The 25952-nt window shown below is 36.2% G+C and overlaps 1 protein-coding gene across 1 annotated transcript; it reads right to left on the reverse strand.

Moving 5' to 3' along the window:
* Positions 1 to 1102: 1102 nt before the first annotated feature.
* pgm2l1 (phosphoglucomutase 2-like 1) lies at positions 1103 to 24988 on the reverse strand. Its single transcript, XM_017491639.3, has 14 exons — positions 24609 to 24988; positions 17047 to 17214; positions 13673 to 13779; positions 13108 to 13192; positions 12929 to 13012; positions 12550 to 12743; positions 12280 to 12469; positions 11522 to 11619; positions 10314 to 10494; positions 9697 to 9790; positions 4496 to 4625; positions 3936 to 4125; positions 2728 to 2861; positions 1103 to 2538 (listed from the first exon to the last, which is right to left on the reverse strand). The coding sequence occupies exons 1-14, from the start codon at positions 24708 to 24710 to the stop codon at positions 2436 to 2438; spliced, it is 1860 nt and encodes a 619-aa protein (XP_017347128.1). The 5' UTR covers positions 24711 to 24988; the 3' UTR covers positions 1103 to 2435.
* Positions 24989 to 25952: the final 964 nt, after the last annotated feature.

The raw sequence follows: 25952 nt of genomic DNA on the forward strand, positions 1-25952 counted from the left end.
CCGATTTTCACCGTAACTGAATCAGATCATCTTCAGACAATGATGGCAAAGAAGTTATCAAAAGCTTTTTGATCAACTGAACTGTTCTTGTATAGCGCATCAACAAATTTGATGAATAGCATGCCAAAATGGACATGAGGCTGCCTCTCCACAATGGTTTGGCATATTAAGATGAAACTTGGTATCGGTCACATCACAAGCATGAGTTGAGGCCTGCACGGTTTCGGTCACAAGATATGAAAAATGGTTATTTTTGTTTATAACTTCTGAACAGGTTGGCTGAAAATCAAAATACTTGTCTCATTAGATTCAGTACAGCATACCATGTCAAACTGTACCTAATTTTCCCATTTTCAATTTTAGAGTAAAATGCTACATACTACAATATTCTACAAACGCATTGGCATATCATTATGTACACTGGTAGGTGTCATCAGCACCATGCCCTGAAGTTACTCAAGAAGATTTGAGACAGCTCCACCTTGTGGGCAAAAAGTATAATTAAATTTTTTAAAATGCTAATAGCTTTGAAATAAGATTGCTTATTGTAATGAAAGTGGTCTTGATAGATTCCACGAGTCATGCCAAGAACAATACCAATTATAAAACCTACTTTTTCGAACTGCTCCTAGACTCCTCCTGATTTTCACCAAATTCGATTCAAATCATCTTTAGACCATGCCAGCCAAGTTATCAAACATTTTTCAATTGATGAATCCATTTCATTTAACACATCAACAAAATTGATGACATGATGCCAACCTGATTCTGAGGCTGTACCTTTGCATAACTTTGGCATATTAACACTTTGTGTGTGGCATTTACACCAAACCCTGACTACAGCACATCAATTTTGTGATTGTCTGTGTGTGTTTCATCCATCTTCTACCGCTTACTCCTTTTCAGGGTCACGGGGAATCTGGAGCCTATCCCAGGCAGCATCGGGCACAAGGCAGGGTACACCCTGGACAGGGTGCCAGTCCTGTCTGTGTGTGTTTGGTGTTTTTAAAATTATAGCTAAAAAAGTATTAATTAAGCAGGGTGGAAATGTGCTTCCAAAGATTTTGTCATATAGTTTAAAAAATGTACTCTTTGACAACAGTGTGATTTGTATATTTTATTTAATTAAATTCACTTAAGCAGAAATGTAATTGTTATGGAACAAATGCAATATATTGAATATATTTGGAGTATCACCACAAATAAATATTTCATTTGTACTCATCCTTAGAATAATACCATAAAGAAAATATTTTTCTTGGTGATTCATCTAAAATAAACTGTTCTTTGCACCACTATACAATGCCAACAGTATGTGCTTTCTGCCCATAGGTACAGTGTCAAGAATACACAAAATAAATATTTAGCCTGTCAACATCTCTTGAAATATTTATATACGTCTTTAAAAAAAAAAAATAGATATCTGTAGAGTAATACTACACACAAGAAAATTCAGTACATTGCAAGCAGCAAGAGTCTTCCTGCCTTATGAACTACTGTGCAAGTCACTTGTATGCAAAGAACATCAAACTCCAACATGTTCACATTTCAAATGATCACCCAATTGTCGATAACGAACAAATGTGAAATTAGTTAATTATCAGTCACAAACATAGCATCCATGATTTTGAGGTCTTCCCTTTTCTGAATTGTTTATGAATTCATAATTTATCTACAATTAATAAATGTAACCTTGCATTCCATGACATTCCTTCAATGACTATGCCAAACCTGTGGTGCGCACAGAGATATGCAGTGCCTAAGAAAAACTAAATATACTACATTGGATAATGCTTGCAATCAAAATCTACACTATTAATGTATTTAGTAATTGATAAAACTATCCATTCAACCATCACTAACTTAAACTACATAAAATTATTTCATGGTGTTCTATTAATCCTAGATGTTTTCATTAAAATTTGCCCATTCTATAAAGCAGTACAGCAGAGTAGCATTACATAATCTCCCAGTAGCATGCTGGACAGTTATGGCATAATGTACTCCTGAGCAAAATCAGTTTTTAACTTTAGTGAAAGGAACACTATGTTGTGAATGACAAATAACCCAGATCATTATAACAACCACTGGGACACTACATTAAAACACAGGAACTGACATTCCATATTAGGAAAATTTATTTAGTTAATTTAATTAGTTAGCCTCTGATAATTAACCAAAGTTTTCTGGAATTGATAAAGCCATAAGGACATTTCAACATAATGACACTAGAACAGCCAGGATACATAAATCATAATGGCAGAAACAGGCATGTTTGCTGACTCTAATGTTTCACACCTTAAGACCTTTGCACCAATGAATTAATTAAAGCTGGACATAATTTTATAGTGAGATAACATTGCAGGCATTGAAATTATATTAAGTTGAAACTAAACCGCAAAGATGCCTGCCCAATTGCTCCTGGTATGACAGAGCTATACTGATCTTTGGATCAGATTGTTCTTCTCAGGCTCCAGATACTCCTCCAGTAGAGCACAGGTCACTTTTGCTAACTCCTCTTCAAGACTTGAAATATCTCTGTAAGGATAAGAAAAATTATTTTGGTTCCTCTTTTTTTATTTATTTTTTTAAAAGAAATTCTCTTTTCATCCTCCCATCCAAAAACATCTCACATTTCTTAGAGTTGCATACTGCACATACTGTATTTGTATCCAAAATATGAATCAAGTCTGAAAAACTCCTTTCATGCCCCTTGAAGACATGTACCTTTTTCCAGGTGGTGCACAGAACTCTGTGTAGTACTTGATTTTGGGCTCTGTCCCACTAGTCCTAAGGGTGGCAACAATACCATTTTGAAATGTAAATGTCACCATTTGGCTGTTTTTGGACACTGGTAGGACCTATGAGAAGATGACATACAATCACAGATTCTTTAGTATGAATTTTTTCCCCCAAACATCTCCAGTCCTGGAAACATGATGCCTCGGACAGTTTGATGCTTTTCCTACTCTCCACATACACATATTCCAAGTGATTAAGCACTTCATAATGAACTGATCTACTGAATATGAGAGTCTGTATTTGCATAACGGAGTATGGAAAACCTTAAACTGTGCAGGGCATGGCACTTCCAGAACTGGAGCTGAGAATCTCGGAGCTAGCAGGTGCTACAAGTGTACATAATTATCTTGTCATTAGCCTAGCTGTAATATAAAAACAAGTCTCTGAAACTGTACTGGAGGTACAAAGATTTCCATTTTTAAAAAATTATCTAACATGTCACTCCAAAATCTCACATATGTGTTTAATTGGATTGTGATCAGTGAAGGCCATAACATATGATTTTCATTGTCATCAAACCAACCAGTGAGCCCTCATGTGGAAATGGCAGAGTCATCCTAGTACAGACCAATTCCAAATACCATTGGCATTGATTTGCAGTGATGCTCCTGGTATTTATATCTAGATGTGTTAAGTGACATAGAAAATAGCATATTTTGTATCAGACCACCCAATTTGTAGGAAAGCAAAAGATATTGTAACATGTTACTGACAGGTGTTTCTTGTTACCCAGTTGTGCCCTATTAGATTGAATGTTTAAACAATTAATAGCACTGAACATCTGCTCTTGGTTTTAGTCTTCAGTTTCACCTGTAAATACTGCATGTGTTGTTAAAAAGGATAAGCCAAGATGAAGATCAGAGAACTGTCAATGGGAGAAAAGCAAGACAATTTTGAAGCGGAGAAAAGAGGGAAAATCAATCAGAGGCATTGCACAAACATTGTGCATAGCCAATACAAGAATTTGGAATGCACTGAAAAAGAAAGAAACCACTGGTGTACTGAGCAACAGACACCGAATTGTGACAGCCAAGGAAAACAACATCTTGTACTCGGTCCATCTCAAGATAACTTCGAGGAAAAAACCATACCCTATCATGCATTATATCCACTGATATCAAGAGGATACATACACATTTTTTGTCAGAGTGGCTGCTATCATATCCTGTAGTCACATCTCTGATGTGTGTAATGCAGCATCCGCCACACTTCTTTGGGTAAACACCTTCGCCTTCAAAGTTACGTAAATGATCAAATATTCTCTTGACAGTTGGGGGGTCATTGCAGGTAACATAGGAAGTTCTTGAAATGTGATAGCCATAACTGAACAAAAACAGTGGAAAAAAGTGGTCACGACACAAACAGCCACATAAGCAAATTTTGCATGTAAATGAATAGCAGCTTGACATATTATACATCAACATGTTTGTAGACACCATTACACAACATAATCTCACAAAACTTGTGCCTTAAGGGCTTAGAGAATTAATACTTATATTTAAAAGACATGCATTGGCATATATCGTTTGATTATTCAAGAAACAAGATTGACTGGATAATGCTGATAAATATACAGTAGACTGCATTTAATTTTAATATTTATTATTTTACATCACTTAAAGGGATTCTTGGAAAGCATTAACAACAACAAAAGAATGATTAAAAAAAAAAAAAAAAAAAAAGCAGGACTCACGTTTCATAGATGTTTTGAAGCTGCTGGTTAAGTGTTACATTTTTTGTATGCAAATATACTGCCATCTCAGCAACAACTACAGCAGCACTAACTCCATCTTTATCAGGGACCATTCTTCCACACAGAAAACCTGGCACCAAACACAAGCACAGCTAAGTAACCATAAATTACATAGGCTACAAAAACTTCTTGAAAGGACAATTAGGGTTTACAGTCCCCTCTGAAACTATTGGAACAGTAAGGCCAATTCATTGTTTTTGCTGTAGACTGGAGACATTTGGGTTTGTGATCAAAGGACGAATATGATATAGTTTTAAATTTCAGATTTTATATCCAGGTATTTATATGTAGATGTGTTAAACGACATAGAAAATACCATATTTTGTATCAGACCATCCAGTTTGTAGGCGAGCAAAAAAAATTGGAACATGTTACTGACAGGTGTTTCTTGTTACCCAGGTATGTTCTGTTAGATTGAATGTTTAAACAGTTAATAGCACCGAACATCTGCTTTAGGTTTTAGCCTTCAGTTTCACCTGTGATTACTGCATTTTTTGTTAAAAAGGATAAGCCAAGATGAAGATCAAAGAACTGTCAATGGGAGAAAAGAGGGAAAATCAAATCAGAGGCATTGCACAAACATTGTGCATAGCCAATACAACAATTTGGAAAGTCCTGAAAAAGAAAGAAACCACTGGTGTACTGAGAAACAGACACTGAATGGTGTCAACCAAGGAAAACAACAGTGGATAACAGAAACATTGCAAGAGCTGTGAAGAAAAATCCAAAAACAACAGTCATTACTGACATCACTAATAACCTACACAGGACAGGGGTGAAGGTATCACAATCCACTCTTCAAAGACTTTGAACGCAGAAATATAGAGGACATACCACAAGATGCAAACCACTAATCAGCCTTAAGAATATGACTGCCAGATTGGAATTCACAAATAAAAATACAGAGATGAGCCACAAAAGTTCTGGTATCAAGATTAACCTCTACCAAAGTGATGGAAAGACCAAAGTGTGGAGAAAGTAAGGACCTGCTCATAATCCAAAACATGGTAGAGGTAGTGTCATGGCTTGGGCTTCCATGGTTGTGTGTGTGATGGTATACGAGTGTGTGAATGGATGAATAAGCGCTTTGTAGTACCAACAAGGTTAAAAGGCACTATATAAGTACAGAACATTCCTTGGCTGCTTCCGGAATAGGTTCACTAATGTTTATCGATGATGTAACTCATGATGGTAGCAGCAGAATCAATTTATAAGTTTACAGGAGCATTTTGTCTGCCAATTTACAGAGAAATGCATCCAAATTAATCAGGAGGAACTTGCAGCAAGACAATGATCCACAGCACACTGCCAACTCAAGAAAGGACTTTAGGGGGGGTGGGGGGGGGTGGTGGTGGAAGGCTTTAGACTGGCCAAGTCAATCACCAGACCTTAGCCCAATTGAGTATGCATTTCACCTCTTGAAGAGGAGACTGATGGGAGAAAACCCCGAAACAAACAAAAACTGAAAGAGGCTGTGGTAAAAGCCTAGAAAAGCATCACCATAGTAGAAACTAACAATTTGGTGATGCCAGTGAGTCGCCAGCTTGATGCAGTTATTGCAACCAAGGGATATGCAAACAAATGTTAAGTGTTATTTACTTTAATTTACTTCAAGACTTATTTGTTCCTATACTTTTGCTTGCCTTATGACATAACATGTATATATATGTAAATACCAAAGAAATAAAAGCTGAAATGCTAAATTCACATCTTGTATCCATATTTTGATCTCAAACATAAATGACTTTACTATATAGCACAAACAATTTCATTAGCCTTGCCATTCCAATAGTTTCAGAGGGGACTGTACTTTGTTTCCATAAGAAGTCATTTCAAAACAATAGCCAAGAGGCATATTTAATTTATTTCAGCTTTTATTTACTATCACATTTTCAGTGGGTCAAACGTTTACAAAAACTTCGTTAGTATTTGGTGGAATTGCCTTTAAATTGATTGAACTTGTATCAAACACTTGAAGTAGTCTTCTACAAGCTTCTTACAATACTTTGCTGCTATTAATTTTTATTGTACCAATATTTCAGCATTGAAATATTAATTCTTAACTAGTAATTCTTCACTTAGGAATTTAATGTTTTATATTACTTTCTGCCAGTAATTTTATATCAATCAGTAAAGCCTTTAAAAAAATTAGGATGGTGTATAAAAGTACTGGCAGAAAAGTTGTTATAGTGTCCAATACTCCAAAGTACCTCTGGTGATATTTTGAGGAATCAGCCAGCTTCCACAGAGAAACAAATTTATGAATGCCCAGGTGAAAAATCATATTAGTAGTTCAATGCTGACATCTAGTGGTACAATTAGTGGTTAATTCTATATGCTTTGTCAAAGCAAAGAAGTCTTAGAAAAATGTGAGTAGCAGCTACTGTAGCTGCAGCAAGAACATTTCTGTTCCTGTAGACATTGAACATGCTGGAACTCAAGCCTGCCCCTAATTCTGATTCTAAGAAAATTTTAGTAACCATAATACTTGTTTGTTTGAAAATAGCTACCATAAATATTTTCATAGTGGGAAACAGGTTACAATGCAGCAAAAAATGTACAAAAGATTTTAAAGTTTATCTTATATATATATATATATATATAAAAATAAAAACTAAAAATAAATCTGTCCTCAATTCATTAAAATATTTTATGAATATTTATATGAATCAACCAAGAGGGAAAAAAAAGTCCTAGAGGAGTTGAAGCCATCACAATCATAAAGGAGGATATTCACCTGTTAACAGAAACTTGTGAGTGATTCTGGAGTGACCTATTCAGCAACAGGTGTAGATGATATGGTTCCAGTGATTATCCAAGTAGAAACAACATTTTCTGCCAACAGCAGGGTTGATTTCATGAAGTTTTTTATTGTACTACACTGATCCCAATCGGTTTACCATTTTTTGAAGACATGAGTTTCTAATGGGTTTGAGGTCTGATTGAAATATGGCATTTTTTGAAAATGCTGCTAAGGAGGCCTCATTTTCATGAGGCCTCCTTAGCAGCATCTGCATGCTCATTCCCTGGAATTCAACAATGCCCTTGTACCCAACTAAAATAACTCAAATTCTGTGCCTCCAAAGGCTGCAGTCCATTTAAAGTTTCTACAAAAACTGGTTGTTCGTTTTTAAGAGGTGCCAGAGTTTGAAAACATTACTCCGAGTCTGTCATTATTAGAGAATTCTGTTGTTGAAAAGTTATAATATGATCCAGTGCCAAAATAACAGCACTTGCTTCTGCAGGGACAGACTTCCCCCAGGAATAGACGCATGTCTTGGTGATGGACGGTGTCAAGATATATGATTTGATGAGTGATGGATGAGTTTTTTCCAAAAGTTTCTGCAACAATATTAGCAATTTTTTTGCTTTGTGGTTAATACGCTTAACTTGAATTCTGCAATTCTTGCCCATCATACCGCATATGTGATGTGATTGCCAAGGAAGACCACCACCCCTCTAAAAACCAGGTATTCAATTCAATTCAATTTTATTTGTATAGTGCTTTTTACAAGAGACATTGTCTCAAAGTAGCTTTACAGAAATGTATAAACACGGTATACAGATAGTAAAAGTGCGAATTAATCCCAATTGAGCAAGCCGGTGTCGTGTACTGTGTACTGTGTCTAACCATGGCTGAAGTGAGGAAAACTCAATGCAGAGTCAACCCACGGAGAACTGCTGGACCAGACAACATTCCTGGCAGAGTGCTCAGAGGATGTGCAGACCATATGGCAGATGTTCTCACGGACATCTTCAACATCCCCCTGAGCAGCGCTGTCGTTAAATTATGCCTCAAGGCCACCACCATTGTCCCCATGCCAAAGAAGTCTTTAGTGTCCTGCCTCAATGACTACAGTCCCGTTGCACTCGCACCAATCATCATGAAGTGCTTCGAGAGGCTCGTCATGAGGCACCTCCAGACCCCGCTGCCCCCTCACTGGACCCCCTGCAATTCGCGTATCGGACCCAACCGCTCAACAGATGATGCCATCGCTTGATGGCCTAGACTTCAGTTCAACATTCAACACAATCATTCCTCAGCACCTGATTGGAAAGCTGAACCTGCTTGGCTTGAACACCTCCATCTGTAACTGTATCCTGGACTTTCTGACTGGGAGACCACATTCAGTCCGCATCAGGGACAGCATCTGCTGCAGCACACCCCACCCCCACCCCACCCCCCTCCATGGCCTCATATTTATGCCCCTGCGAAACAGGAAGTCATGGTTGAAAAATTTCCTGTTCCTAGTCACCCAAATGTACTAAAAAATTTTTTTAATATGAATGAGAATATACTACAAATATATTTTTCTCATATGTATTCATAGGGGTGCCAGTAATTGTTGCACACCTATATTTAACAAATATATATTTTTTTTATAAACCTGTGTTGTGTTTGCAACTGTTGATATCCATGAGAGCAGAGTATTTTTGTGCATTTTTTTTTAAACAAAAGATCAAAAGGTTAAACAATAAAGACAAATTTTCACAGCCTTTTTTGCTCATATTTACCAAGGGTGCCAATATTAGTGGAGGGCACTGGATATACATGAAATACTTCTTTAACTGCATATCCTGTATCACTGATTAAAATAATACTAATAATAATAAATAAATTTATATATATATATATATATATATATATATATATATATATATATATATATATATATATATATATATATATATATATATATATATATATATAAAAAAATTTTAAAAAAACAAAAAAAAAAAAACCACTTCAGTTCTACTGATAGAGCTACTGAACAGGTTAAGTGCTCAGCAAATTTCTGGTTAGGTAAAAGTCAAACACATTAAAAGGGATATGATCATATATTTGCCTTTACCTGCAACTAATTTAAATAGATTTTGTCATTGCCCAATATTAGTATACGAGCATCAAAAGTAGTTTAACTTTGGCATTGCACCTAATAAGTAAATGTTATTCTTCTTACAGTTGACCATGGTGTTGATTGAGCAAGAAACTGAGAAAACAGAGCCATGTTTACTGGTGACCCAATATGCTTTTTAATGTTAAACAATTAATAATAAAGAAATGACATGAGAAATGGAAATATTGTATGCGTCAGGCTTACTATATGGGTATTCTGTTACAAATGTATATGTCTACTTACCAATGGACTCCTCAAAGGAAAAAATGACCTCCTTTCCTGTTTTAGCTAACTCGTGGATTTTATTTCCAATCCATTTGAAGCCAGGTAGTGTTTCCTGAGATGGTGAAACGTCAAACAGGACAAATGGAACAGGACACAGGCAGCCTTTCAATCGACAAGAGTGCAAAAGTTTAACAAATATGAATCAAATCTATAATATATATTTTATATGTCTTATTTGTGATTTTCTTAGAATATATGAAATTCAATTAAGGTTTGGATTTCTCTCATAGCTTTTTACCTTCTTTTAACTTTACCAAGAGTGCTGGAACTGGACTGTTGGAACTGACTGTACACTTAATTGCAATTATATAAATGCAGATAATTTGAGTGTTTGCCTAACACTTACACAGACATTAGCAGTAGTATACTGAATAATACAATAAAGCACAAGAGATTCTGAGTAAAGCCCCAAACCGGGCATTATGCAAGGTGTTTAATTTACATCAAATATACGTACTGTATATCAAGGGCAAGACGCCTTAGCTGTGGCAGTCATCCATCATACACTGATAAAAGACAAATAGAATGGTTTTCCTCTCTCACTGATGATAGCCCTCCTTACGGTTTTCACTAACCTCAAAATGGAAGCCCTCCATCTCTGCCATGGTCTTGAGGATTCTAGAGGAGACTGCTGTGGCCAGCATGTACACACACTCAATCTCAGCTGGATCTGGGTGAGTCTCCTTCCAGTTTAACAGCATCCACCAGCCCAGCAAAGCAGCCAGTTCATTCCCAGTAAAAATTTTCCAGCCACATCTGCCCACAAATTTTTTTGGGGGGAAATATTATTTTATCAACAAAATAATGACATGATAGCCATGGGAAATTTCTCGGCACCTATTTGAGAAGAGGAGGTTAAAATTTTAGGTAAATTAATCATTTTTTGAAAGTACTAAAATGTGCATACAGAGTTTAATCAATGCAGAGTTTTGTATTTCATTATTTTTGTGATAATTACACTCAGCATGACATTCAAAAAATAAATAAATAAATAAATAAATAAATAATTTTTTTTTTAAAACACCGTATGGTCAAAAGTATGGGGACACCTGACCATCACACCCACATGGGCCTTCCCCAAACTGTTGCTACAAAATTACTGGAACTAAGGGGCCCGAACCTGTTCCATCATGCCAATACCACTGTACACAAAGTGAGGTTCATTAAAACATGGTTTGCCAAGGTCAGAGTGGAAGAACTCAAGTGGCCTGTACAGAGACTTGACCTCAACCCCAAAGAACACCTTTAGGATAAACAGGAAAGCCGACTGCACCCCAGGTCTCCTCGACCTACATCAATGCCTGACCTCACTAATGGTCTTGTGTTTAGGCTTCGCACTACATATTTATAGGAGCAAAACGACACACCGCAGGAGCACAATGTGGGTAACATAATATTTCACAGCACAAAATGCTTCAACAGGCACCACTCTCAGCACCGCTAATGGCCCACATTTAACACGCAAAAATCATCAAATCATATTGTGTATTTCGCTTTGGCCATCCTGGGCCTGTGCCCAGGTGGACCTGTTCGGTAATTAATCCTTACATAAATGCATAATTTAGGCCTTCGTTTCATAAGGTTCTGATTTTTTTTTAACAAATGAGTTAATGTTATAATATTATAATTTTTTTTAAATAAATGTTCCATCAAATATTAATAATGGAATTTCCATGCCTATATATTTTTTTGTCTAAAGTACCAAACAAAGTACTATATCTATGTATATATTAGTAGATATATCAAGTTACTATGTGTGGGCCTAAAACCAAGAATGACTGACTTGTCACACTGCTCTGCAACAGCCAGGCGATCAGCATCAGGGTCTGTGGCCAGCACAATCCTGGCTCCCTCTCTCTCAGCAAGGCGAAGAGACAGCTCCTGCAAGGAGCAAATAAGACAATGTATGATTTCAACATGACACTGTAGCATGTGCTATAAATACTAAATTTGGTGATAAGGCTAAATGAAGTAGCCTTATAGTTATACAGTAATAGGACACTGAACATTATAACATTTCTGATTTGGCTATATAATCAATATTTTTTCTATTAAAGACAAAAATAAATATTCTGTACATAAAAGTATAGAATGTTATCGTTATTTTATTGGAATGATCATGTATTGAAACGATCATCTTGGGTTTTCTGGCATATGCTTTAGGGGTGCAGTTAGTATTGTGATCGCTGGCTGAACTGTGATATAGTTTGGTTAAATGCTTTTTAGTTGCACTGACTGGTCCTTGGTTGTTGCTGTTGGTGCATGTACTGTAGATTTAAAAATGTGGATTTAATTGTCAGTGACTTCATGTGGACCACCACATAACTTATTTTTTGTTTGTTTTTTTATTTAAACAGACAGGCTATATATACACTAGAGCCTTTTACAGATGTTGATGTGTGAAAACCTTTCCTTGGTTCAAGCTGTATGGTGAAATTCATGCTTCTGAATACATTTGTAACCACTGAAACTCTACAGAATTCAGTTATTAACAGGCACGACAGTCTTCATGTTTATCTTATCTTGGTTTCGTTTTCTCACCAAAACTGACTCTCCCTCTTCAGGGTTAGGGCAGCTGACAGTCGAAAAGTTTGGATCTGGATCCATCTGCTCTGGTACAGGGATAGGAGGTGGAAAGCCAAATGCCTGAAACGCCTTCTGGACATAGGCATGTCCAACTCCATGAAAAGATGAATGCACAAACTTCAAGGGAGACTGTGTGTTGAGCTCTCTAGAACAAAAGAATTACATCTCTAAATAACTACATACTGCATATAAAATCTTTTTTTCAGCAGTGGTGTTAGACAGTACCTATGGAAGCAGAGAGTACTCAGCTCCTCCATATACCAGGTGCAAATGTCTTTCAGTGGATCAGTCCTTAATGAGCTGCTCTCAGCCAGGTCTTGATTCCAAGACTCAGCCCAGGGCTCTGCATTTTGTTCTATACAACGTAGGATCTCCTTATCATGTGGAGAAGAAATCTGAGCACCGTTCTCCCAGTATACCTTAAAAGAAAATGTAAATAAAATAAAAAAACACTTCATACACTGACCTTAGGCACACATTTATAACACATGAATATGTACCAAATAAGAGACTATGATACAAGAGTTTATAGTAAAAAACTATTTTAAAAAATTTGCATCCAATGCATTCAATGACTTGGCATTTATTGAGGACCACTGTTTACCTTGTATCCATTATCCTCTTTTCTGTTGTGAGAGGCAGTGATCATTACACCTGCAACAGTTCCGCACTTCTTTACAGCATAGGGCTGCAAAGGTTAAATTATTTAATAAGTAAAACATAATGAGTAAACTATGCATATTAGATGCAATTCAAAACAACTTATTAAACATAGTATCTTACCACAAACGGGGTAGGCACATATGTTGAAAACAGATAAACTGGAACACCCTTACTAAGCATGACCGCTGCAGTCAAACTTGCAAGTCTGCAAACAAAAAGGTGGTAATATAAGGAAACCAATGCAGACAAATTTTCTGTACAGTCCATTACTTAGTTGAGTATTAGGATGGCAAAGGGCACATTTTTGTATTAATCAGAAACCACATTGATAAGTTTCACTTCCTTGATTTAGTGCCTATTGTCCATTAACAAATTGTTCTCACTGAATTAACGGTAAGATGCGAGTTACAACTAAAATATCCTTGTGAATGAAGCCCAAATTAAGTAAACTATCAAATAAATATTTTAAAGACATAATAAACATAACACACATGCCTGTAATTAATTTTATTTCTAAAATATATTGAACATTGTTTGATAATTCACAATAGCACACAAAATATTTAGAATTTGAATATTGCAAAAAACTATCTACTGGTTAATCAATTAATCAATCAATAAATAAAAATGTTTATACATGTGAAACCTTAAATGTGCAAGTGAAAAGTTTATGAATGTTGATTACCGTTCACTGGTGCAGCCACTGCACTCCTGTGCTCGTGTGTCATATCCAACCACCAAACCTCTGCTCCACAGATCAGGGAAACATTTAGCCAAGTATACATACATCCCCTATAATGAAATTGCACAGGTGGTTACTGGCATGTGATACAGATTTACAGAATACTCAGATTCAGGCTAAAAAAGGAAATGATTTACCACATTTTGAAAAAATATAATAATACCCTCTGGAATTATTGCCACTATTAATCAAATTGAACAAAGAAGAGTGACTCCCCTACTTCAGAGGGTACAGAAAAGCAGAGCACAGGGAGGCTTCAAAAGAAATATTATGAAACGAAACTCAGTTCATAAACTCTGCAATGACTCATGTCCCTGAAAATAAAAATTGTAAACAGCAAAATTTATAAAGTATTTTTTTCAATCTTAAATTGAAGATGTCAATCATTCTGGAGGATTATGTATGGAAGTATACAAATCAGACCAAATACATTCTGCGATAGATAGATAGATAGATAGATAGATAGATAGATAGATAGATAGATAGATAGATAGATAGATAGATAGTCATGTGAAACAATAAGCACACCCCATGTAAACTGTTGGCTTATTTTACATATTTGGACAAGCAAACATTTGATCCTCTTCGAAACAATGCCTATAAATATAGTTGATACACTATCAAATAACACATAAAATTAACATTTTGTAGTAATTTTCACAATTTAAATTAACAAAAAAAAACAAAAATATCAGTCACACAGAAAAAGTAAGTACACCCCTACATTTATTACACCTTCTAATCATAAAATTAGAATCAGGTGTTCAATATTGGGTGCAGGTGATTAGAACCTGCTTAGGGAATGCAGGTGGAACCTGGTGGTCTTATTTAAAATGCTCATATTTACTGTCTGGTGTTCCCTTTGCTATTGAGGTGTGTGGTGTCATCATGCCAATATCTAAAGAGTTCTATATGGCCTTCAGATAAAAGGATGTGGATGCCAACGAGTCTGGCAAGGGAATTAAAAAGATCTCAAAATTATTTAAAATACATAATTCCACTGTAAGGAAAATAATCTACAAATGCTGTAGATTTCAAATGACTGCCAGTTTGTCCAGGACTGGCCGTCCCAGCAAATTCAGCCCAGGAGCAGGCCATCTGATGCAAAAAGAAGTCTCCAAAAACCCAAAAATTTCATCATAGGATCTGCTAGTAAGACTTGCAACTGTTGGTGTCAAAGTGCATGCTTCTACAATCAGAAAGAGATTGCACAAATTTGAGCTGCATGGGAGAAGCACCTCATACCAACTGCGAAGCACAGTGGTGGAAATGTTAAGGTTTGGGGTTGCTTCGCTGCCTCAGGGACTGGGCAGCTTGCATTCACTGATTTAACAATGAATTCTGCATCATATCAAAGTGTGCTTGAAGATAATATGAGGCTGTCTGTCCAAAAGTTAACGATGAACTGAAAGTGAACATTTCAACAGTATAATGATCCTAAGCACACTAGCAAATCCATCAAGGAATGGCTCAAAAAGAAGAAATGGAGGATTATGGAATGGCCTCCTGAAAGCCTGGATTTGAATCCCACTGAAATGTTGTGGGGGGGATTTGAAACGGGCAGTACTTGCCAGAAAACCTTCAAACATCTTTGAAATTCCAGGAAGCCTGGTAGACAATTATGCAAAATGCCTACAAGACGTTATTTCTGCTAAAGGGGTCAATACTAGCTTCTGAGGCCAAGGGTGTACCTACATTTTTCACAGAAGAATGTCACATCTATTGCCATTTCTGTTGAATAAATGACTGAAAAAAGTAATTTTCCTTGTGGTTTTGTGCAAGTATATCAACTTTATTAATAGGCACTATTTCAAAGATGATAAAATGTTTGCTTGTCCAAATATGCCCAAAAAAAAAGCCAAAAAAAAAAATTTTAAAAATTCGCGACTGCAAATAAATTAATAAATGTTATTTTTCTGTCCTGTCTGTCGATGTGTTGTAATGGTATTGTGTGAGTGCATGTGTGTATGCATTTAAAAGTTGTGCAACATTTTTTATACTATAGAATCCTATTGTATTGAAATGCATGCCATGTTGCCAGAATATACCCTGGTCCATAAATATTTGGACACAGACATATGTTCATCATTTTAGCTGCCTACCACCGCATGTTGTATATAAAATTAAGTTATGAATATGAGCTCAAAGTTTGGCTTTCATTTGAGGATATTTACAAGTGAAAGGTGCAAGTTATAAGAATTACATGACTTATTATATGTGCTACAGAAACCAAAACTAAATGGTCATAAATTAAATTGTCATTTTTAATATTTGGCTGCAAATACTCTGCAGTCAGTGACTCAAGTCTGGAACCTATAGACATCACCAGAGATTGGGCTTCTTTCTTGGTGATGATCATCCAGGGATTTACTGCAGCTGTTTTTAGTTCCTGCTTGTTCTTGTGGTGTTTTGCCTCCAGCAAGTGAAATGTTGCTTAATCGGATTCAGGTTGAGTGTATCACTTGGCCACTGCAGAACATTCAAAGCCTTGGTTTGCTTTCGAAGTATGCTACAGGTCATTGTCCATCTGCACTGTGGAGTGCTTTCCAATGAGTTTTGAAGTATTTGCTAAATCTGAGCATATAATGTAGCCCTATACACTTCAGAATTCATCCTGCTCCTTTGGTCAGCAGTCACACCATCAGTGAATACAAGGATGCTGTACCATAGGCAGCTATACATGCCCACACCATAAGGTGAATTGGTATGCTTTGGATCATGAGGAGTTCCTTCCCATCTTCATACTCTTCTCTTACCTCTGGCACCCTGTGGGCTCATGCCTACAGATAAATCACATCTGTGCCAATATTCAGTATAACAACTTGATTGCTAGTGCGATGTTACGTTTATACATCAGTTCTATAAACAAGAATCTGTGTTCATTATTAATATCAAGTAACTGACATTTTTGACACAATATGGCCAAAAATGTTGTGTTTATTTTTGTTCTGCTAGTGGAAATAGATCCTGAAGAAGCCACACTCACTTTATAGCCCATCAGCTAGCTCGCTAGTTAGCGGACACTGATTTATACATTCTGGTTAAAGGTATTATTTTCATATTTTCACTCAAAAGTTACATTCCATTAAGAATTGTTTGTCTGCTGATGATGTCACTAACAATAACAGTTTCAAACTAGGAAATGGAATTGTACATGGTGAACACAGACAAGAGGAGGGATACCCACAATGAAACGTCCCAGTACAGTTATAGGAAAGCACTCTTGGACAGCAACCATCCTGCAATCAAATTGTTGGACCAGAACTAACTATTGTATAAAATTATGTATATATAAAATATAATAATTGAAGCCAAACCTGTGTTGACTGGATGACAGTGAGATCATTAACATGGGAAAATCCAGCTCCCATAGCTGCTCTTAATCCAGCTGTTCCAAAAGTCAACCGTGAGCACAGTCTCCTCCTGAGTTCTTCTACATGGGTTTCCTGGATCAGGCTTTTAATCTGTGCCTGCGTTGCTGCATTCTAACAGCACCACAAAACAAACAAACAAGCAAACAAACAAACAAACAAACAAAACACACACACACACACACACACACACAGTTAGTCCTGAAAAAGGTGACTAGAGAATTTTCTTTAGTGTCATTAGTGCTGGGAGATTTTCACAATTAATTCAGATAATTTTAATTAATGTTTTAACACTATTTTCAACATGTTCTAATCGAAATGTTATGTTTATATATGCATATTTACATTTTTAATTAAAACATCCATAAATGGTTAAAAGTTACCAATGCATTGGTTAAAACCAAAACAATGGAAAAGCACAGTCTTTTTAACACAGTCTCCTACAGCCTGTGCTACTCCCAAACATGGCATGCTTAGATTAAAAAAAATAATAATAATAAAGATGCCAAGATAAACAGCCAACAATTTGCCGAGGACCGAGATCATAGCAAAGAAATGTGCAAATATCACTTCAGATGTATGGAATAGAGCTCTGAAAAGTCAAATGAACAAGTTTATCTAAAATACAATGCTGCATGACATTCTAAGTGGAATTACATTGTTTTCGACCACAGCACGTTCAACAGAAAGTGGGAAAATGGAAGCCTCCATGTTCGTATTTTGTTAGCAACAATCTAGGCAGCTAGCTCTGATAAGTGATGTATATTTTCTAATGTTATCTAATACTTGTATGTAAAGTATTACTTAAAACTTTTACTTTATTTCTAATGCTGTGTGCAACCATGCTGATTTGACGTCACTCTATAAATCAGAGAAGGAATTCGAATTTGAGAAGAATACCCCAAGTTGACTTCTCAGTTGCATTTCATTATTTATTTATTTTTTATTCAATGCCACAAGAAAAACAGGTAATGAACATGGTTACATTATTTACAACATTAGTGCTGCCAGACAAAATTCATTACACAAAATTCAATTATTTTAAAACACTGCATATTTTCAGTGCTTTTTTTGTTATTTGTTTGTTCCAGAAAGTTTATGTATAATTCAAAGTTACTTATAAAATTCATTAAATTTGGTTTACAAAGAATCCATTTATTCTTATGTATATGGTGTTTACCTAATAAAATAAGTAACTGAACAATGTATTATTGCTTACATACCAAAATCTAATTTTGAAAATTAAAAAGCACATCGAATACACAAATTTCTTTCACATATCCCAGTTTTCTATTAATACAAGTTTCTAAATCCTTTTTTGAAGAAATTCAGTTTATGAAAACAAATATTCATTCGAATTAATAAACTGCCTTACTAAAACAATCCATTCATTGAACCAAGTATAATAGAACAGTAATTTGTTTTTAAATAGTATATCTTGATTGTTCCATATGAAATAACTGTGTGGTGATAAATTGTGCTTGTGGATCAAATTCCATGCTAACAGGGTTTGTTTATGGAAATTGGCCAATTTGACAGGAATTATGCCAACAAAAATTGCACTTCAACAAAAAGTAGAAACCCCAAAGAGTTTTAAATATATAATTAGGAAATACATTCCAAATACTTTTCTAATCCTTCATAAACTCCATCAACCATTTAATTTTGAAAGTGCTCCAAAATCTAAGACCTCAAGGCCCCCTTGCTCTTTAGTGCTCAAATTACCTCCTTTTTTTTAAATAATGTGGCTTTTTCCTCCAAACTAAGTCATAAAGTATCTTGTCTAATCCTTAGTCACCTTAGGAGGGACATCTAATGATAAAAAATATACACATATCTAGATATTCCTTCTGCATTTGACAATAAAACCCTTCCAAATATTGATAAATCGCTCATTAACAAAGTAAATTTGTTTTTAATTTTTTCTATATTTGGGTAAAATTTAATTGGCTCCTTTGTTTTTCATCTTTACAAAATTACTATACCATGATATGTTACTTTTTGTTTAACTGGAATACTTTCTATTTCTGTAAAAGAATATTCTTTAAAGGGAAACAACACAGATTTGCAGTTGCATTTCATGACAGGAGATATGGTCCCCACTTACTCTGTCAATAAAGAAGGGTTCACCAAGGTGTGTACGAGTGCCTTCTATAGCAAATGTGCAAAAAAAAAAAAAAAAAAGGTTTTTTAAAATATCCTACATACATTACATATATTTATATATATATATTTAACAGAACCATTATTTGCTATAGATGCTGCCATTTTTGCACATTTACATTTTTCAAAGTGCATTTTAATAAATAAACTGCAGAATTTTACTATTGCATTATGTAAACACACACACAAACAACGAAACTGTAATTGACAATCATTCATAAATTTAAACAAAAAATCTAGATTTTGATCTTTTATTTTATATTGCCCAGCCCTAAGTGTCATCACTAAATCTTATTTCCTTTTTTTTTTTTTTAAACCTGTTAATGTCATGGCAAACAATCTTTTCAGCCTAACAAAAAACTTCAGAGCGTAAGTAGATGCCAAAAAGTCATTATACTTCATTGAAACAATAAAGTGACAGTCTGCAGAAAGTCTGAATTATACAAACACGTCTTTATATACATGTTCAGATCATGTCGGGGTCAACAAAAGTAACTGTTTACATTTTCTTCAGTCATACAGTGGGCAGCCAAGAGATTTTACATTACCGTTGTTTATTAAAAGGCTTCCTGAACGGTGTCTGCTTCTTGCAGAAGGGCAGTAATGCTGAGACTATGCACAGACTGTACTATATAATTCCAAAGCAAAGCTGAAGCCAACAAAACATTTTATACAGGCCAAATAACAACTCAGATCTAATAGCAATACATCCAATGCATGATTCATATATAATCTTGAGGAATGAGACCAGATTTGTGTGATTAGTCTCTATAAAAGCAGAAAAACAGATACTAGAACCTGCAAGGGAGCATCAAAAGAAACTAATGATAATGAATCTTTATTGGTCACATATACACTACAGCACAGTGAAATTCTTTTCTTCGCATACCCCAGCATGTTAGGAGGTTGGGGTCAGAGAGCAGGGTCAGCCATGATACAGCATCCCTGGAGCAGAGAGGGTTAAGGGCCTTGCTCAAGGGCCCAACAGTCGCAGATTGGCAGTGCTGGAACCCCCAAACTTACAATCAGAAACCAAGAGCCTTTACTGAAAAGCCACCACTGCCCACTGAATAACTGGATAGAGCTTAGTGTTGTCACAACACTGGAATTTCCAACTTGGATATTGTGAAATATTTTTCCTTATTTTCCATGATTATGATTCAATCATTTAAGATCAGTTCAATGTGATTTTTGCTTACTCATGGTCCAATGAAGTTTTTGGGTTTCTGTCCTTGAGTATGTTTTTTGTCAAGGCGTTTTATCTTTTGTCTTATGTTTTTCTCTCATGTTTTTCTTAATTGACCTTGGGTATGTTGCTTTCACGTACAAAAGCCAACTGCGTCCAATTTATGTTTAGACTAAGATTGAGACTACGAAACGCTGTAGTGCCCAGGGTGTCTCTGTGAGCATAATAAACCATCTCTTTGACTATACCCTGGCTCTTGGTCTCCAGATTCTCCAAACATATTACTGTACTTCTGGTGAAGCTGAAGCATTTTAATCATCCAGAAAAGATTTACATCAATACAATACCTTGAAAAATATCGATATACGATTCCATTTCCGATACCACGGGGAACATTAAGGGCATAAAATTGCAGATTTTTATTAAAAGATAAATATAATAAGGCTACAGCATGACACCAATGCATATTTTTACATTCATGAAAACTTCTTGAGGTAGCGCACTTGTTCAAAAGCCTCTAAGATTGTCACTTAATCAAAAGGCAACAGAGTGCAGGGTAAATAAATCAAAAAACAGTGCAATCTTGTGTATTTTCAAGCAAAAATAAATATCTTTCGCACACACTCCACACCATGTCAACAGCTGTCAAGTGCAAAAGCCACTAAAGTGCAGGTAAAAACAAAAGCAGTGCAATCTTGTGAATTTTCAAGTAACAAATGAGTAAAAAAAAAAAAATGGAAATAACTACTATTCTCATATATACAGACGTTCTCTACAGAGGTGAGTAAGAGTGACACCAATTACAATGACACCAACTAGCAAACTACTTGTAACAGGACAACAAACTTATCAACAACAGTTTACTGGGCCATCTTGTATAATCCTTCACTGGTGTTGAAATGGGAGCTGTTACCAACCGTGTCATCCTTCAGGTGCTTTGCTAAATTAGTGTTGTTAGTACCTTTTGTAAGAATTGCTCTGTAGCAACATTTGCATATTGGCTTGCTTGTGTCCTTTGGCGTTCCGTGTTCATTTTCCTCAAATCCGAAATATTTCCAAATAACACTCCTGCTGTTTTCTGTATCCACCAAAACCGGTTGCAGAGGCTATGCACTTGCCATCTTTCTAACGCCATAACAATTCTATGGGAAGCCAAACAACTCAAAAGCTGGCCCAAACTGAGCTACTCCGAAGAACCGCACAGTGAGGACCAAATACCTGCACAACTCACTGGCTAGCGTGGCGCTAACCACTGAAGAGAACAGCGCTGACCAACTGACATGCGTGACCCACTGGACAGCATGGTACAGGTGGGTTTTAACCAGGCTGTGCAGACCATTTTGGCCTCCCAGCACGAGTGACAACACCTGAGAGACCCACTGAGCAGTGCAGCACAAATTCATTTGAATTCTTCCACAAATTTTTACTATAAAATACTACTTATATCAACAGTTCCTATAACAGATGGCGAACAGGGCTAGGAGAATATTTGAAACTACTTTAAATAGTCCCAAGTTTTATTCATAGTCATATTCAAACTGTTTATCTTTAAAGAGCAGGAATACGTAACTGTAGGCCTATCTGCATGGCTGTAAGTAATCAAATGATTATCTATTTAGTGTCCCAGTTTATTTTGCGCTGCACTGATCAGTGGGTCGTGCAGATCTCATGCTGGGAGTTCCGAATTGGTCTGTGCAGCACGTTTAAAACCTGCCCACCCGCACTGCCCAGTGTGTCATGCATATTAATTGGTCCCCGCTGCGCTACCCAGTGGGTCGCACAGGTATTTAGTCTGTGCTGCACGCTTCTTCTGAATAGCTAAATTTGGAACAGCTTTTGAGTTGTTTGGCTTCCCATACAAAACGCTATTCAACCAGAGCGAATGAGACGAGTGGCGAGAAGACAGCACTGTGAGTGAGTGAGTGAGTGAGTGGAGGCGGGCTTATGTGGGCAACGTGGTGTGTGTCAGCTCGTTGTCGGAGAGAAGAGAGTGAGAAAAAGCCACTGGTATCAGTGAATCGGTACTGCAGAAAATCAGTATTGAAACTGTTTCAAATATTCAGAATCGTTATGTGAAAAATATAGATTTTTCTATACAACACTAGTAGAGTCATTAAAACATTCTCATTTACTATTGATGTTTAAGCTGTATTCACCATAGCAATTTGATTGCTAGCCATTGCTATGGTATGTGAATACTTTTGCAATTACACTTTACAAGCTGGATCCAGATTCATACATAATTACAGATTTAACTTTTTAATTTCATTTTCAGGCCAACTAGCCCACCCAGAAAGCAGACAAAGAGTTTAATTCAGAATGTGTACAATATATGTGAGCATATGCTCCTTAATATAACATACTGTATTTATTGTATATAATTAATCACAGTGTGGTACATCATCAAATTCAGACAATGACAAGCGTTTTGAGTCATTTGGGCCACAGAAGATATAGTACGAGGCACTGTGATTCAATACTCCTATGTCCAAGCATGCATTAGATGTACGTCTGTGTCCCTTTCAGGCCAATAATAGACAGAAATGTCATTTTTAATCATATGATGTATGGGTTACTTTACAGTTTTATTTCGTTTCTCTGAACACCAAATTAATAACAGTAGTACAACATGTTACATCTTTTTTAGCTTTAAAAAGGAAAGACATTTTAAGAATACCATGTGAAATTAAACTTTCCTAAGGCCTGCATAATATCCCCATAGACAAAATATAACTATCAAATATTAAAATATCTGTGCTAAACACAATTTTTCATTAGATTTTTAATAATCTTCTTGTCTTAAAACTCGGCTAATTCATGTCTCCAGCAGGTTTAAGAAAATCCTCAATTAATCCAAGGACTCAACAGTGGAGTTTAAGAGAACACTTTTCTGGTTGAAAAAAATATGCTACATTTCATACGGACTGTGTAACTGCTCTGAAAGATACATGGAGGTTTTCACACAATATCATCCGCACACGGTGCAGATTCACATGCATTCACCCCTTACGTTTGGACTAAAATTACTTATAGAACAAAAGATGCAGACAGACCTTGCAATCTCTGATGCTGGTGCTGTCACTTCATTAATTTCATATGAACATGTAATTTATGACTTGTGAAATGCTGTTTTCTCAAGAAGCCCTTATGCAATAGCTTATAGTTTGTATTTGCAGTTTGCAATGCTTTATGACCTAAACCTAGATGGTGCATTCAGTGTGCACTTGCAATGCATTGAACCCCAAAAGTGCTGCTGCAGATGTACTCCCCAGCAGCAGAATTTAGCCTGCAGACTAATTTAAATGTCTGCCTCATAGCCTCCGTGTGCATATAAATTATAGCTTGTTTTGTTTAATTTGACATTCAACTTTGCAGGTAGGTGGATATTTAGAAGCAGAACTTTACATTTCAGTGATCGGCTGCCACCTTCAAATCAATTTACAGCATTTTATTTGAATGAATCACAAAGAAAGTGTTTGCGCATGTATTCCAGCCTTCAGAATTCATAAGCAGAGCTTCCACTGCAATGATCCAACAGCCAGGAGCCATATAAAAATACTGACCACTGATGACAAAGCACATTAATAGAAAGTGACTTGTCTCATATACTAAATTAGTAAGACTGCCCTTTAGATCTCTGTGTGAACTCTGTACGATATAATTCAGTTGAAATTGAATTTAATTAATCATTATGAAGATGAAGCTGGATTGGTTATATTGCAATTATGCAAAGAAGGGAATAAAAATATATTAGGAGCCTTAGTCTCATACACACAGACAATTTACTTTCCTGTACAATACAGAAAATACCGTAGAAGGCACAGTTCAATATACAGTTCTACTATTTGTATTACGCACAAAACAATGTTTGCACCTCTATATTTTATTCTTATTTTACTGCTTTGCTGTTGAAGCTCTGAAACTTAATAATTCCGCGCACGTTTATACTAGTTATGCTATGTAAACCCTATAAACTGTGAAGTGACCATAAATTTTAATCTTTCCGAAGTTTTGCTTTAAAGAAAACTTAAACTATGACACGGTACAGTATATAGATCACATTATCGTCACTATGTCTGACCCAAAGCCCATATCGAATTTAACATCTAATGGAAAAAAGGTGGAAATCAAAATGTATCTAATAAAAATAAACACTAACCTTATCCCAGCTGATCCACTGATTTACCAGCTTGTCCAAAGTGGCATCTCCAGTGCTCACTAGAGCATTGTCGTTAGCGTCGAGATCTTTATTTGACCACATGCTGACCAAAAACACAATTAGGCACCGAAACGTGGTCTTCCCAATATCTCTTACGTTGGACTGGATGTTAATTTACCCCGTACAAGCGCTAGATGGGTTCAGCGGTTCAAAATCAGTTAGGTAAACATTCCGACACTGTATATCGGACACGCTTGAATATGTTAGCTGAAATTAAATACAGAACCAGCAGTGCGAGATTCTCGAGTAATATCGCGAGACGATTATACGAGAAGGCTCCAGTTCGGTTAGTCCAGAGCAAATGCGGCAGACGTTCTCTATAGACCCTTCTCACAATGACGTCAGAAAGCTTCCGCCTTTCCACAAAGCAGTGTATACATACTTCCGTTTTATCTTACGTTTCCATAGTACCATGCGTGCCGCAATTATCATTCTACTGTTTTTGACAACAAAAGAGTTTTCTTGCTGCTAAAATTAAACATTCTGGAGGGAGAACAATCTTATATAAAATTCACCAGTGTATATATCCTACTAGATGAAGGAGAATCGGTGTGTGCTCAGCTATCTACCTGTGGCAAAAGCACAAGTGCAAATTACCTTAGCTTAGCTTGTGGCCTTAGCGTGTTAAAGCAAAATAATAATAATGAAGCACACTCACTTTTTGTTGCAATTGAGCTAAATCCCAGTGTAGCTCCTATCTCAGTGTCATCATCGGGGTGACATCCGCTGTATGTTCGATGGTAACCGGGAGCCGGTCCGCAGCTTTTTGGCAGTGGCCTCTGTGTTTCCTGGGTGAAGTGTCCGAGTTGGTGCTGCTCATTCCCGGCCGCTGAAGCAACAAGAAGTCGAACACTTCACCCAAGATAGGAGCTACACTGGGATTTTGCTCGATTTCAACAAAAAGTGAGTGTTTCATTATTATTTGTTTAATTTATTTATTTAAGATTAAAATTAAGATCCTAGGCTAAGCTAAGGTAATACATTACTGACTTTTATCTAACAATACACAATCTATAGCTAACATCAGTAATATGGAAACACAATTGCAACAAGAGATTGCGGTCTGTATTACAGTAAATTAATCAAGAATAAGGACTTAAAGACTTTCTATTTTCAGCTGGTCAAGTAAATTTGGCACACTGGGGAGGGTCTAAGGAACATTCAGACCAAATTTGTGCCAAGTGAAGTGGCCAAACAAGATGTGAGGCTGCATCTCAGAAATGTCTTTGTGCACTAACATAAAACCTGTTAGTCAACTTCAGGATCACGACCCTGAGGCTATGC

The sequence above is a fragment of the Ictalurus punctatus genome, chromosome 17 (genome assembly GCF_001660625.3).
Source record: "Ictalurus punctatus breed USDA103 chromosome 17, Coco_2.0, whole genome shotgun sequence".
Taxonomy (NCBI): Eukaryota; Metazoa; Chordata; class Actinopteri; order Siluriformes; family Ictaluridae; genus Ictalurus; species Ictalurus punctatus.